General features: G+C 35.1%; 2 protein-coding genes across 2 annotated transcripts; both read right to left on the bottom strand.

Annotated features, from left to right (window-relative positions):
- Window positions 1–1,748: 1,748 nt before the first annotated feature.
- On the bottom strand, window positions 1,749–6,882 carry LOC102596998 (uncharacterized GTP-binding protein YjiA-like). Its single transcript, XM_006352876.2, has 10 exons — window positions 6,517–6,882; window positions 5,584–5,649; window positions 5,215–5,395; window positions 3,981–4,177; window positions 3,819–3,869; window positions 3,124–3,215; window positions 2,958–3,019; window positions 2,643–2,734; window positions 2,286–2,390; window positions 1,749–2,184 (listed from the first exon to the last, which is right to left on the bottom strand). Exons 1-10 carry the CDS (start codon window positions 6,799–6,801, stop codon window positions 2,041–2,043), a joined length of 1,275 nt encoding a protein of 424 aa, XP_006352938.1. The 5' UTR covers window positions 6,802–6,882; the 3' UTR covers window positions 1,749–2,040.
- A 1,379-nt stretch (window positions 6,883–8,261) lies between these two features.
- On the bottom strand, window positions 8,262–11,548 carry LOC102596664 (uncharacterized protein At1g51745-like). Its single transcript, XM_006352875.2, has 4 exons — window positions 11,209–11,548; window positions 10,395–10,588; window positions 9,881–10,120; window positions 8,262–9,313 (listed from the first exon to the last, which is right to left on the bottom strand). The coding sequence occupies exons 1-4, from the start codon at window positions 11,388–11,390 to the stop codon at window positions 8,526–8,528; spliced, it is 1,404 nt and encodes a 467-aa protein (XP_006352937.1). The 5' UTR covers window positions 11,391–11,548; the 3' UTR covers window positions 8,262–8,525.
- Between the last annotated feature and the right edge of the window lie 234 nt (window positions 11,549–11,782).

Raw genomic sequence — 11,782 nt, 5'->3', positions numbered from 1 at the left:
TTCACACTACCCTTTGTTGTCTATAAATTGAGGGATTTCCTCTCATTTTAAAACAACGAAAATTCTGAACCTACTCTTCTTCTTCTTCACAATTAAATATTTGTGTATTTTGCTCCTGTTGAGTGGCTCACTAACACCATGACTTATGTTACAGATCCTGATATGTATTTTTACAGTCATTAATTTATGCTTATATTATTAAGGATAAATGATAAGATGTAATAATTTTCATTTTCCTTTACATTATTAATGTTTGTTACTATGTAATCTTGTATGTAAGACAATATAGTGTTTTAGTTTTAATGACTGGTAGATTTTAAGTATTTTTTTATAAATTTTGTGATATTAAATTCTTCGCGCGGATAATTTTACTAGTGTTAAAAATAAAAAGAAACCACGTTTATTCAACAACCTATACTCTATTGTAATAATCAGATCATCTTTAAATCTACCTACTCCACGTTAGATTTCTCTATTTACATATAAATATAAATTTGTCTTATGTATCTTTTGGCTTTTTATGAGTTAAAGGCTAAGAAACAAACACAATTACATATTCTCTTTTGTATAAATTTCAGCCAGCTTGCCCATGTTCTCCCTAAAAACAAATTGTACTAGTTCTCTTTTTTCTTTTTAATAATTGTGATATTTGAGCTAAAAAAAAATTTCACCTCGACTAATTGAATACTAATTTTTAGTGAATGTAAGAGGTATTGGAACTTCTGAAATGAGAAAAAATGTGTGCAGTCTATAATCATGATTTAAAAATAATACTTCATTCATTCCAATATAAGTGTCACTTCAATAGAAAAACGTTTGATAGTGTCGCTTTAATGATTCAAGATAAAAATAGTAGTAATTGTTTTGAATTCTCAAGAAATACCTAATAAATAGGGTTAACTTAGTAAACTACACCTGACATTTATTATTTTTCTTTGTAAACGTGAATGAGCTAAAGCAATACTTATTTTGGGACGGGCCACATTGAATGTAACACCTTTTTCAAGAAGAATGGAGTATCTAATTCTATGAAAAGTAAAAATTTATCAAACAATAGATATTAGAGTAGCATACTGTTCTCTTTATTTTACTCTATAAAGAATCTCAATATTATTATCTTTCTATGGAAGAACAAAAATGCAAAGCTCAGAAATCAGACTGAAAATGGCACTTTTAATAAGAATATTGCAGCTAAAAGAGAAGGGAACAGGAACAAAAGGGGAAGGATGACAGAAGAATATTCTTGCAAGAAAAAAATACACAAGACAACTAGAAGAAAATGTCTTGTTAGAATATTATTGACAGCAATGAGACCAATTACAATGTTTCTTTGACCTGAATAGGAATGCGAGACTTCATGGTTCTTAACCTACTTTATTAACCACCCAACCATTACCCTTTGATCCTTCCATATCCTTTATTGCTACTAGTACCTTCTCTCTCTTTCTACTGCATTGATCACATCAGTGTCATCCAAATAGGATTTTTATCTATGTTACAAAAACAATCTAGTACACAAAGCTTCCTGAGTTCATGTAGGGTGCGACGGTGTGGGAATAGGATTTTTATCTATGCTATGAAGACTAAATCCAGGTAATCTAAAGATGACACTTGTATGATTCAAAGCAAAAAGCACTATGCAGGCCCAAAATAACACCCTTTTTACTTGCTAACAAATGTTGAACTACTTGAGGGGGAAAGCATGTATGGCACAAACTGAAACACAAACAGAAATGATGGAGAAAACATGAAGGAAGAATAAATTAACTTAAATGTACATTTCAAATGAGTCAGTACATGATTCATCACAACCGTTTTTTTACATGAGACAGGTCCCCGAAAGAGGAGAATGGAGATGGGGGGAGGAAGAAATTGAGAGACGGAACCAAGATACAAGAGGACAGTATCACATTAGATCATATTCTATATCGATAACAGAATGAACTCTCACAGTTTCATAAGGTTCGCGCTATGGCTATCTGTATGCATTTATGCTCAATCTGAACTACAGCTTGCCGGTGGATAACATGCGTCCATCATCTATTCCTCACATAAGCAGCCTTTGAAACCTTTTCTTAGTGCAGTTTCATCTAGGTTTCTGCCTATGAATACTAACTTGTTTATTCTCTTCTCATTTGGTTCCCATGTCTTGCCTGGGCATCCATCTAAAATGGAATGTACCCCCTTTCCAAAAGTTCAAAGAAAGAAAAGCAAGAAAAAGGATCAAAATCAGAATGACCGAGCATCAAGATCAAGAATACCACAAAGACGAAATTGATGAGAACCTGGAAAACATAGCGTTGTTCAGAATCGCTCACAGATAAAACCCCTTTCATCCTGTACAGGTCATCCCCATTCTCTTCAATCAGTCTTTCAAGCCAATCATCAACCTGGATCGCATACCCAGTAAAATGTTGTTCATACAAAATATAAAAAAATTGGGCAAAACATAGACAAGGAAGTATTTTCAACTATAAAGTGAAAGTAGAGCAAGCCTTGTTAATATATCAACAAGTGTTACATTAGGCCAGAGCCGCAGGACTTTAACCTTGCGGTGGCCGGTTAAATTGGTAACTCAACAATAATCAGATAATGATACGAAAAAATAAGAAGCTAACTAGAAAGAAAGAAAGAGCACATACCTCATCTAAATCTAAGGCTCCCTCAGACACAATACTAACACTGGATACAGCAGAATCATGTACATGATCATGATGGTGGCCCTTGTGATGTTCTGCAAACAATGAGGCATGTTATCAAAAACCTGAAGGAGCTTATGTTTATGTTCTGATAAGATGAAAAGTCAGAGCAGTAATAAAAAAGAATCGAACAACTCAGGCACATAAAAATCTTTCTTTTAAAATAAAAAAAGGAAAACAGAGAGAGTCGGGGAGACGTTGGAAAGAACAGGGAGAACAAAGAAGAAATGTTACGAAAAGTTAATCACTATTCACTACCATGCCCATCTTCATGTTTGTGCCCACAGTGGGAGCCCTCTGATTGAACTTCAGAATCAACTCTGCAAAGCAAGCATACTTGTAATCTCAGAAACAATAACTCAAAATAGCATTCTGAGCCAAGGAAAGGGAACAGTTTAAGGACAAGTTCTTTAAGCAGAATCACCTGTCAAGATCATAGCCACCAACTCCCAAAACAAAGTCCATATCAACCATCCCATGCTTTGCTCTCTTTATTTGTGCCATTCCATTGATATGCTGGAAGGTCACGGCAATCAAGACTTTGTATTCAAAAATGGAGTCATAAATATAATCGAAAAAAGGGGAAAATATAACTAGATACAGGGTCAAGGAGTAGACATTGCATATCCACCAGAAATGGCTATACAGATGTTTACCTAGCTGACAAAACTATTAGAAACAATAAACAGATACCACATAAATTATTATTTTTTAAAAAAAGTTTGAGGTTGCAGCAGCTCAAAATGCATTACCAAGTCATATTGGAACAAACATAACGGAAGAAATTAAGGCAATACAATAAGAACGCAGTGGGAAGAGCCTAACAAAGAAATTCTTCCTTCACATTAAGTAAATTAGTTCTTAAAACACCATAAGCAAGAGGGCAATTTCCAAGCTTAACAACAACAACAAACCCAGTGTAATCCCACAAGTGGTCTGGGAGGATAGGGTGTACGCAAACCTTACCCCTACCTTGGAAGGTAATTCCAAGCTTAATATCATTGAATCATTCATACATAAACATATTGCAACAATGTAAGTCATGTTTATATTAGAGCAACTACCTGCACTGCGATTGTAGAAGAACGACAATTAAGACCAAAAAAGAAGAGACTCTACCTTGATTCTCTTTGTTAACACTTCGAGCTCAGATTCTGTTACCAAGTCTATCTGTCAACATAATCAGAAGAACATAAGCTGACATATAGGCTTCCAAAGATTGGTTAAACCTACAGCAGGCAAGGAAAAGAGTAACCAAGTAAAAGCTAGAAGCTTCCTTACCTTGTTCAAGATAATACGATCTGCATAAGCCACTTGTTCAACAGCCTCATTCGACACAAATCTGGGTTTTACCTTATTCAAATGTTGCAACGCGTGCTTGCAATCAACCAATGTAACGACTCCATCAAGTTTGACATGTCTTGAAACCAATTCATCAGAACAAAATGTTTCAATAACTGGACCAGGCTTTGCAAGACCTGGAAAACAAGTAGTAACTCAAAGGAGCAGTTAGGAAGATGATTAACACTCACTAAAGATGAGTTATGAATTTCAATTTCTAAAGAAAAACATGCTGCCAGGATTTAGTCAGACCAAGATGCATAATTAGTATTTAGTCTGCATTTTACAGGGGCCTCATGATGGGCTAAACTACAGAAACCCACCTTTTGTGGTTCTGTTTTTTCTTTGCCCTGCTTCTCTCCGTGAGGAAGAGGGTCTACAAAGGATTGTGCATTTCGGAAAGCTAGTAAGCAACATTTGGCAAAATTGAAAAACTTTTCTGTCAGCAATGCTAGTGGACATTAACTTTCCCAGACCACTTAGAGTGCTATTGAAGTTATCCATGAAGTTACAACAAGCCTAATAAGGCTTCATGCAATACAGTGAAAGACCGGAGGGATAATAGAAATAAACGAAATTGCAGTAGTCATTGCAAATTAAATGAAGTTACATGCTTCCAAGTCCTAGGCATCTGAATTTCATTTGAATCACCATCAGGAACAGACAATATATCAAAACATAAGACCAACACTACATATGCAGATGTTTCCCTCTTCTTTCCCACTCTTATCACTGCATCAACATTGTTTGAAGGAGAAGGAAGCAATTCAGTACAAGCTACCAGTTGGATTAATACAAATCTACTTCTACGCGGATTTGCTTAAGGCACATAAATTTAATCCATCCAAGTCAATAAAAGAGATTAAGAAAGAACCCTCTATTAAAATGCTTTGAGAAAGGTAACATAACCCTCTATTAAAATGTTTTCACATACTTTATAGAAGAACCTTAGCTATTTCTCATAATATGACCTGCTTATACCAGGCAAAGTTATCTATTTAAGTATTGAAGTGACATGCAAGTGCTAAACTACATAATCAGATTTTTTCCCCTTTTGATAAGTACTTTGTAATCAGATGTTCTTGAAGTTTTATTAACAAAATCGAGCCCACAAGTGCACTTGAGAACATTTGAGAACAAAGTTAATTACATTTTATTAAATAGTTTCACATACCTGTTGTCTCTATAACTATGTGATCAAATTTGTCTCTCCTATTCTTAACGAGTTCCAAAAGCATCTTAACAAGGTCACCACGTACAGTACAGCATAGACAACCATTATTAACCATGAGAATTTCCTCGTTAGATGAAGAATGACTAGCAACCAATGAGCCATCAATGTCCACCTCACCAAACTGCATTGGATCAGCCATAAAAAAATCTGAGTGAATGCAGATAATCCAAAATTTACTAGCCATAACATAATTAAATGCAAAATGGGAAGTCAAAGGGCATGGGCATCCATTAATTGCTAAAAGAACCATCTTAGGTTATAAAAGTTTTAACAATAATAACTGGATAAGACGAGAAAACCCTGGAATACCTCATTTTCAATCACAGCAATCCGCTTCCCATGCTGCGATGTCAGTATATGATTCAACAGAGTAGTCTGCCAGAGTATCCATAAAAGGAAAAAAAAGAGACATTTCTCATAAGTATACTAATCCCGACATCTTCTACATGCAACGTGATTCAGATATCTCAATTCAACATAGAGAAACACTAAATTCCTGGTAATTATAAGTTAAAAAAAGAAACTGAAAAAGAAAACAGGGGTGTGATATTAAAAGGACAAATCATTTAGTTCTAATTTTGCATTGGGCATAATTTCATTAACCTTTGACTGTTCACTTAATGTATTTCATTATCTGAAGCCTATAGCAAACATGGGATTGAAGACACATCTGTGGTAACTGGATTACAATGTCTACTCATACATGATAAACTTTTCCAGCATTTGTAGTCAACAAAGTGCCATAATTTCTTCAAACCATAACACAACAACCACTAGCACAAACAAAGAAAAGGAGGAAAACATTTCCATAACTTACCGTTGAATACAATTAGTTTTAAAAGCAAGTTCAGATGAGAATGTGAAAACCTCAAGAGCATGAGAGATTTTACTTCCTGAACCGAAATGAACTACCCTCCTTCACCAAATTCACAAAATGACGGATTCAGAGCACGAATCAACTTATATAATTCTCGCGGTGAATAAAATTTACATGTTTTGAAAACTATATAAAAACATACTACAAAAGAACCTTTTTAGATAAACTATTTCATTCTAATATTCAATAATTTGCTAAACAATAAACTACGCCCCAATTCCGAGCTACCTGAGCTCAGCTACATGAATCCTCCTCCCTATCCATATTCCTTCATTTAATCTGTTTCATTCTAATATTCAATAACTTAAGTCACCATAACTAAAGTTAAAAAAATGTGAGAAAAATGTAATCTTGATTCCCCGAACCTTTCCAGAGCCAAGAAAACCAGTAATAACAGTCGCCGGAACCCGACTATCAAGACTCAAAGCGGCTGCAATGGAAGAATCAGAGTCTTGGGCGACGTACTCAGGAGAAGTGGAGAAACTTCTAGAATTAGGTGAATGGCAATGGAATTCTCTAGAAACAAAAGAGTTAAGAGCTCTTAGGAATTGGGAAATGTGAGGGAAGTTGTTAGAACGATTAAGATGGAAAGGATTGCTGAGTTTTAGAGGCGTTGATGATTTGGAGAGCAAGTATCTGAGAGTAGCCATTGTTGAGTAACTGTGAAAATTTTGGAACCAAACAAAGCTTTAACCCTTAAACCCTAGCTGGGGTTTTTGGTGAATTTTTTGAGTTCAAAGTTTGTTTATACCAACTTTGGAGCTGAAAAGAGAAACGAGTAGTTTGGATTATGGAAATTTTAAGTAAGAGAAAATGGTCAAAACTATTCTTAAACTATCCAAAATAGCTTAAATATAACCTTAAACTATATTTTGGCTCAAAAATACAATTTTCATCAAACTATTGGGCCACACATATCCTTATTTAACAGAAGCATCCATGTGTGTGTTAAATGTCATATGGACGCCACATGGACACGCCAAACACACCCCACTATCACATAGACGAATTACATCCCTAATTTCACTTTTTCCCCCTCATTTCATCCTTTCCCTTAGAAACAATTTCACTCTTTCCCCCCTCATTTCAGAATCCTCTATCAATTCACTTGAAACATCGTATGCAACAAGATGTCATTGGAGTGAAATTGTTTCTAAGGGAAAGAATGAAATGAGGGGGGAAAAAGTGAAATTATTTCTAAGGGAAAGGATGAAATGAGGGGGGAAAGAGTGAAATTAGGGATTTAATTTGTCTACGTGGCAGTGGGGTGTGTTTGGCGTGTCCATGTGGCATTTTACACACACATGGATACTTCTGTTAAATAGAAGGATAGGTGTGGCCCAATAGTTTGACGGGAAGGATATTTTTGAGCGAAATATAGTTTAAGGGTATATTTAAGCTATTTTGGATAGTTTAAGGGTAGTTTTGACCCTTTTCCGTTTAAAGTATTCACACTCCTCACCATAGTTGTCGTGTTTTTTATTTACGTGTCTTTTTATGAAAAATATTTTATATTTGAAGATATAATCTCTTTTCATTGAATATTTAATCTATTTCATGAATAACATGACTTTTTCCAATCTATCAAATAAGTAGGCGATCAAGGGAATAACATAGCTACGAGTGAATGTGTTATTCATACCCATGTAACTATCATGGAAAAAAAAATGAGTATTTAGGGGGTGAAGGAATTTTTATTTTTTTTAAATGTAAGTTATTTCTTATTTATAACCTAGTATTTTAACGAACATTATATGGAATGAGATAGGGTAGGGGGTGTGGATGATGAGGGGCTATGGGGAGTGGGGTGAGGGGTGGATGTGTTGGAGAATGGCTAGAGGCGATTAATGTGAAATGTGGAATTTGTTTTTCCTACTAAATCCCAACCTCAAAATCTATTCAAGTCCATATCATTCCAATACTGAATTAAACATTCAAAAGATACATCAGAAATTAAATTATTTCTACACTAACCACTATTCTATCACAACTCTCTTTCTTTTATCCAAATTTAAAAATGACTAAGACTATGCAAAAGGAACATAAACAAAGTTAACTGTAAAGTAATAAAAGTACTTGAAGAAATATAATAGTAAAAGGCAACTCAATCTTACTACAACAGGACTATTAGATAGATTTCATATTAGAAGAACATAAGACTGAGCAATCATTTTGCTCATTTTTTGTAAGTTAAAAAGGATACTTACAGAGGAGACATTAACCTACTTAAGTATGTCAATATACAGTTCTCAAAATGTCAGCAGTTAGAACGAAAAAACTAAGCAAACTGTAATATCTATAGAAAGCTTCTCCTACTTAAAAAGTCATAAAGGGTAATAAATACACCATATATATGAACACCTCTTGCTTAAGATCATACATTTCCAAGTGCCCCTATTAACTTGATGAATATGTCTTTCACAGGGACACATGTATCTTTTACAGCATTCTTGATTCTGGAATCAGCAAGGTAGAGTGATCTTGGTTTATTCTTTGACATGTTTGGCTTCTTCGATAACTTCCCACGAGACTCAGTATTAAATGGACTATTTTTCCTAGCTTGGGAACTTAAATCTCCAAGTTTGTTGCTGCTGTGCTGAAGGTTCTCATACTTAGTTGCAGAAGAGGTAGAGCTTGTGTAACAGACGGGAGTTCTCTTTGAAGTTCTCCAAACAAGTTGAGGCATTCTGCCTTTGTTTTGCAGTTGATCAGAGCTCTCCTTTTCAACAGGAAGCATTGAGCTATCATATAATACTTCTATGTTGATGGGGTGCCCGACGATTGTCTTTCCATTTAATCTACTCATTAAGGAAACAAGGGGAGTATGCTCTCCTCTATAAGTGCTTTGAACTGTCATATGCACATCTATTAATGTCTTGGTACTATTCTTCCGCGTGGTGAACTTTGAACTAAGGCTTTGGATGCTGGTGTCCTCTGTGAAACTGTTTCCTGGACTAAGCTGAGACTTCCGATTGACATCCCTTGACATGATTTCAAATGATTCAGTCTTAGATCCAAATTCAGTACTTCTTTCATTAGTTGAAACAACTGATCTGCTCTTAAAATGTTGATTATGCACTTTCCCATTGTGCTTCCATTTGTTGACTGCTGGACGACTGATGACTTTGAAGTTCATCTTCGTTGGTCGCAATGCATTGTTACCTGAATTTTCAGAACAGATCAAAACAGCACAGCAAACAGTATCCAATCAATTGCTTGGTCGTGAAACTACTCTAGACATTTGTAGTGCTCTTCTATTAAGCAGCATCATTCTGAGGGAAAGAAAAGGAAAAAATTTCCATCTTTCATCAAGTGATTTACTCCTATGATTGTTAAACTTAAATCATATGATGTAAGGTATATTCTTTGATGTAAATTTTCTAAAGTTGAAGTCACTGACAATGTCGTTTCTATGACATTACAGTAGCACACTGATGTAATAACTCGAAGAAACTGAAAGCAAATGAAGAGAAGTGTGCTACAGTGCTAGTGCTTTAGGTATCATTGCTCATAAATGTAAGGCGGAGATCATTATGTAACATCTGCTCAAATATGAGAAAGGCAACACTTGAAAAAACAACCAGTTCGAATTATGCTAATTAAGGAAAGATGAGGATTTAATTCGCAAACACACGACTTTCTCAAAGAAGATGGAATCGAAAGGAGATGTACATGTATCAAAACAATTAACAAAAGGATTAAAAAAAGAAGCAGAGGATAAACATTAACCTGCAGTTGTCTCTCTCTTTTTATGTGAGCTCTGTGATTCACTCTTCAAGGAACTCATGGACTTGGAAGAAGAAATTTCTGCAGCATGAATAGAGGTGGCAACCATATTTGATGATTGAGAATGAACTGATTTCTCCAAGAAAGATATCGAGTCGATAGGGGAGTAAAAACGTCTGCTTCTCTTTGCTCTTTGATTACTTTCTCCATGAGTCTCACCCTCTTTGAATCCAGAAAAAAATACTGTAATGTACAAACAAAATTTACGAACAGGTTCTTTAGTTGATTTTATTTAAGAAGCTTTCAAGATTACAATGATGAGACACTTTTTTCCTTAATGTGGAATCATGAACATTATATTTAGCAGTCATCTTGATTGAGATCAAATTCCCTCCTAATCACTGTTCTATGAGCTAAAACATCATTTTATGCTCGAATAAGCATCGATATCCTCATCAATTTTCAGTCTAATACAACAAAGATGCAACAGCTAATCTGAGTCTAACAGCTAAAATACCTGGCCTTTCCAGTTTCTCTTGGTCTTGCTTCTCAAGTTCAAGAGCATGAAGAATTGCATCTTCTCTATGTGCATATTTCAGGCTTTTAGTATAGGTAAAATTCTTGGATGATTCAGCTTTTTTGATACAACCATCGAACTCACCACATCGAAATGCCTTTACGCGGCTAGACTTCTCCAAATTGTACCAACACCTGATAATTTCGTTATACAATTGCACACAAACATGATTTCACATCTTCATTTACTGCTCTTAAGAACCACAAAAGCTATCAAGAAACACACTAAAGGAACAAGGCAGCAACATATATGACACAGTTTTGTCCTGCTTCACTGTTTCCTCTGTGATCAAGAAGCTCTCTAGAGGTACGCAGGTTAAACTTACCAACAGCATCAAGAGAAATAAACGCAAATGAAACTGAGAAAAACAAACTATGGTGCTCAACCTAAGCTGTGAAACCAGCAAAAGAGACAGCTCCTATGGTAATGACAGAAAGGGTCTTAAGTCAAAAGTTTGATTTTAAAACATATTTAACTTCTTTTCTCACATGCAAAACAAAATAAACAATAACCAACCTTCATTTCTATGAGTATAACAACATTCAACAAAATTCTGCTATATTTTGTTCTTACTACTTGGCAGCAAAAGACGGTAGAAAAAAATCCATCTTTTCTTGTTCTTACCAAAAAAAATCCACCAAATCTTAACTCCCTACCAAGAAAAAACAAAAGGGGTACTCAAGAATCCCATGTTCTAACTCCTAACACAAAAACCACAAAAGAAGCACAAAAAAAGAAGAGCTAAGAAGCATACACAGAAGCATCATCTCTCCCAAGAAGCTTAATTGGAAATCTTGAACTGAAATCAGTACGAGAAAGAATCCCAGAAGTTGGGATTTCATTGCTACACAATATTCTCCCAGGCCACCATGTTCCATTTTGCCTCAGCACCCAAACTACACTACCTCCTCTTCTTTCTATAACAGGTCCTCCCATTTTTTTTTATTACTGAAAACAAAGAAAATCTTCAGATTCAGCTCCTTAGAGAAGAAATTTAAAAAGGGGTTTTAGCAAAGTTTAGTACTTTCATCATTATCATCATCCAGCACACGCTAAAACAAAAAGAAAAGTTGCAGAGCCAAGAATAAAGCATCCAATGGCACTCTGCTACCTGTTTTTTTTTTTTTCTCTTTTTGAATGTACGATTAGCGTACGTTGGCTCTCTTTTTTGTTTGTCTTTTTGTTAGGATTTAGGAGCATGGAGGGAAGCTATTTGTGTGATTAATATCATAGTGTCCAAAATTAAGTTCAAAAGATTTGTGCTCCTAATTATCTACCCTATATGGGTCGAGTTGAAGATAAGGTGTGTTGAAAGTTAGAGGGACATA

The sequence above is a fragment of the Solanum tuberosum genome, unplaced genomic scaffold (assembly GCF_000226075.1).
Source record: "Solanum tuberosum cultivar DM 1-3 516 R44 unplaced genomic scaffold, SolTub_3.0 scf00144, whole genome shotgun sequence".
NCBI classification, from domain to species: Eukaryota; Viridiplantae; Streptophyta; class Magnoliopsida; order Solanales; family Solanaceae; genus Solanum; species Solanum tuberosum.
Note: the sequence above shows the minus strand (reverse complement) of the source record. Positions and strands in the feature narration are given on the sequence as shown.

Excerpts from the sequence above, each read along its gene's own strand:
- LOC102596998 (XM_006352876.2), bottom strand. The coding sequence starts at position 6,801 with ATGGCTACTCTCAGATACTTGCTCTCCAAATCATCAACGCCTCTAAAA. Across the intron at positions 5,650-6,516 it reads GTTTTCTTGGCTCTGGAAAG|ACTACTCTGTTGAATCATAT; the intron begins GTTCGGGGAATC and ends ATACTCTGGCAG. Across the intron at positions 2,391-2,642 it reads GAGCCTTAGATTTAGATGAG|GTTGATGATTGGCTTGAAAG; the intron begins GTATGTGCTCTT and ends TATGCGATCCAG.
- LOC102596664 (XM_006352875.2), bottom strand. The coding sequence starts at position 11,390 with ATGGGAGGACCTGTTATAGAAAGAAGAGGAGGTAGTGTAGTTTGGGTG. Across the intron at positions 10,589-11,208 it reads GGGAGAGATGATGCTTCTGT|GTGTTGGTACAATTTGGAGA; the intron begins GTATGCTTCTTA and ends CGAAATTATCAG. Across the intron at positions 10,121-10,394 it reads AGAGAAACTGGAAAGGCCAG|TATTTTTTTCTGGATTCAAA; the intron begins GTATTTTAGCTG and ends TGTACATTACAG.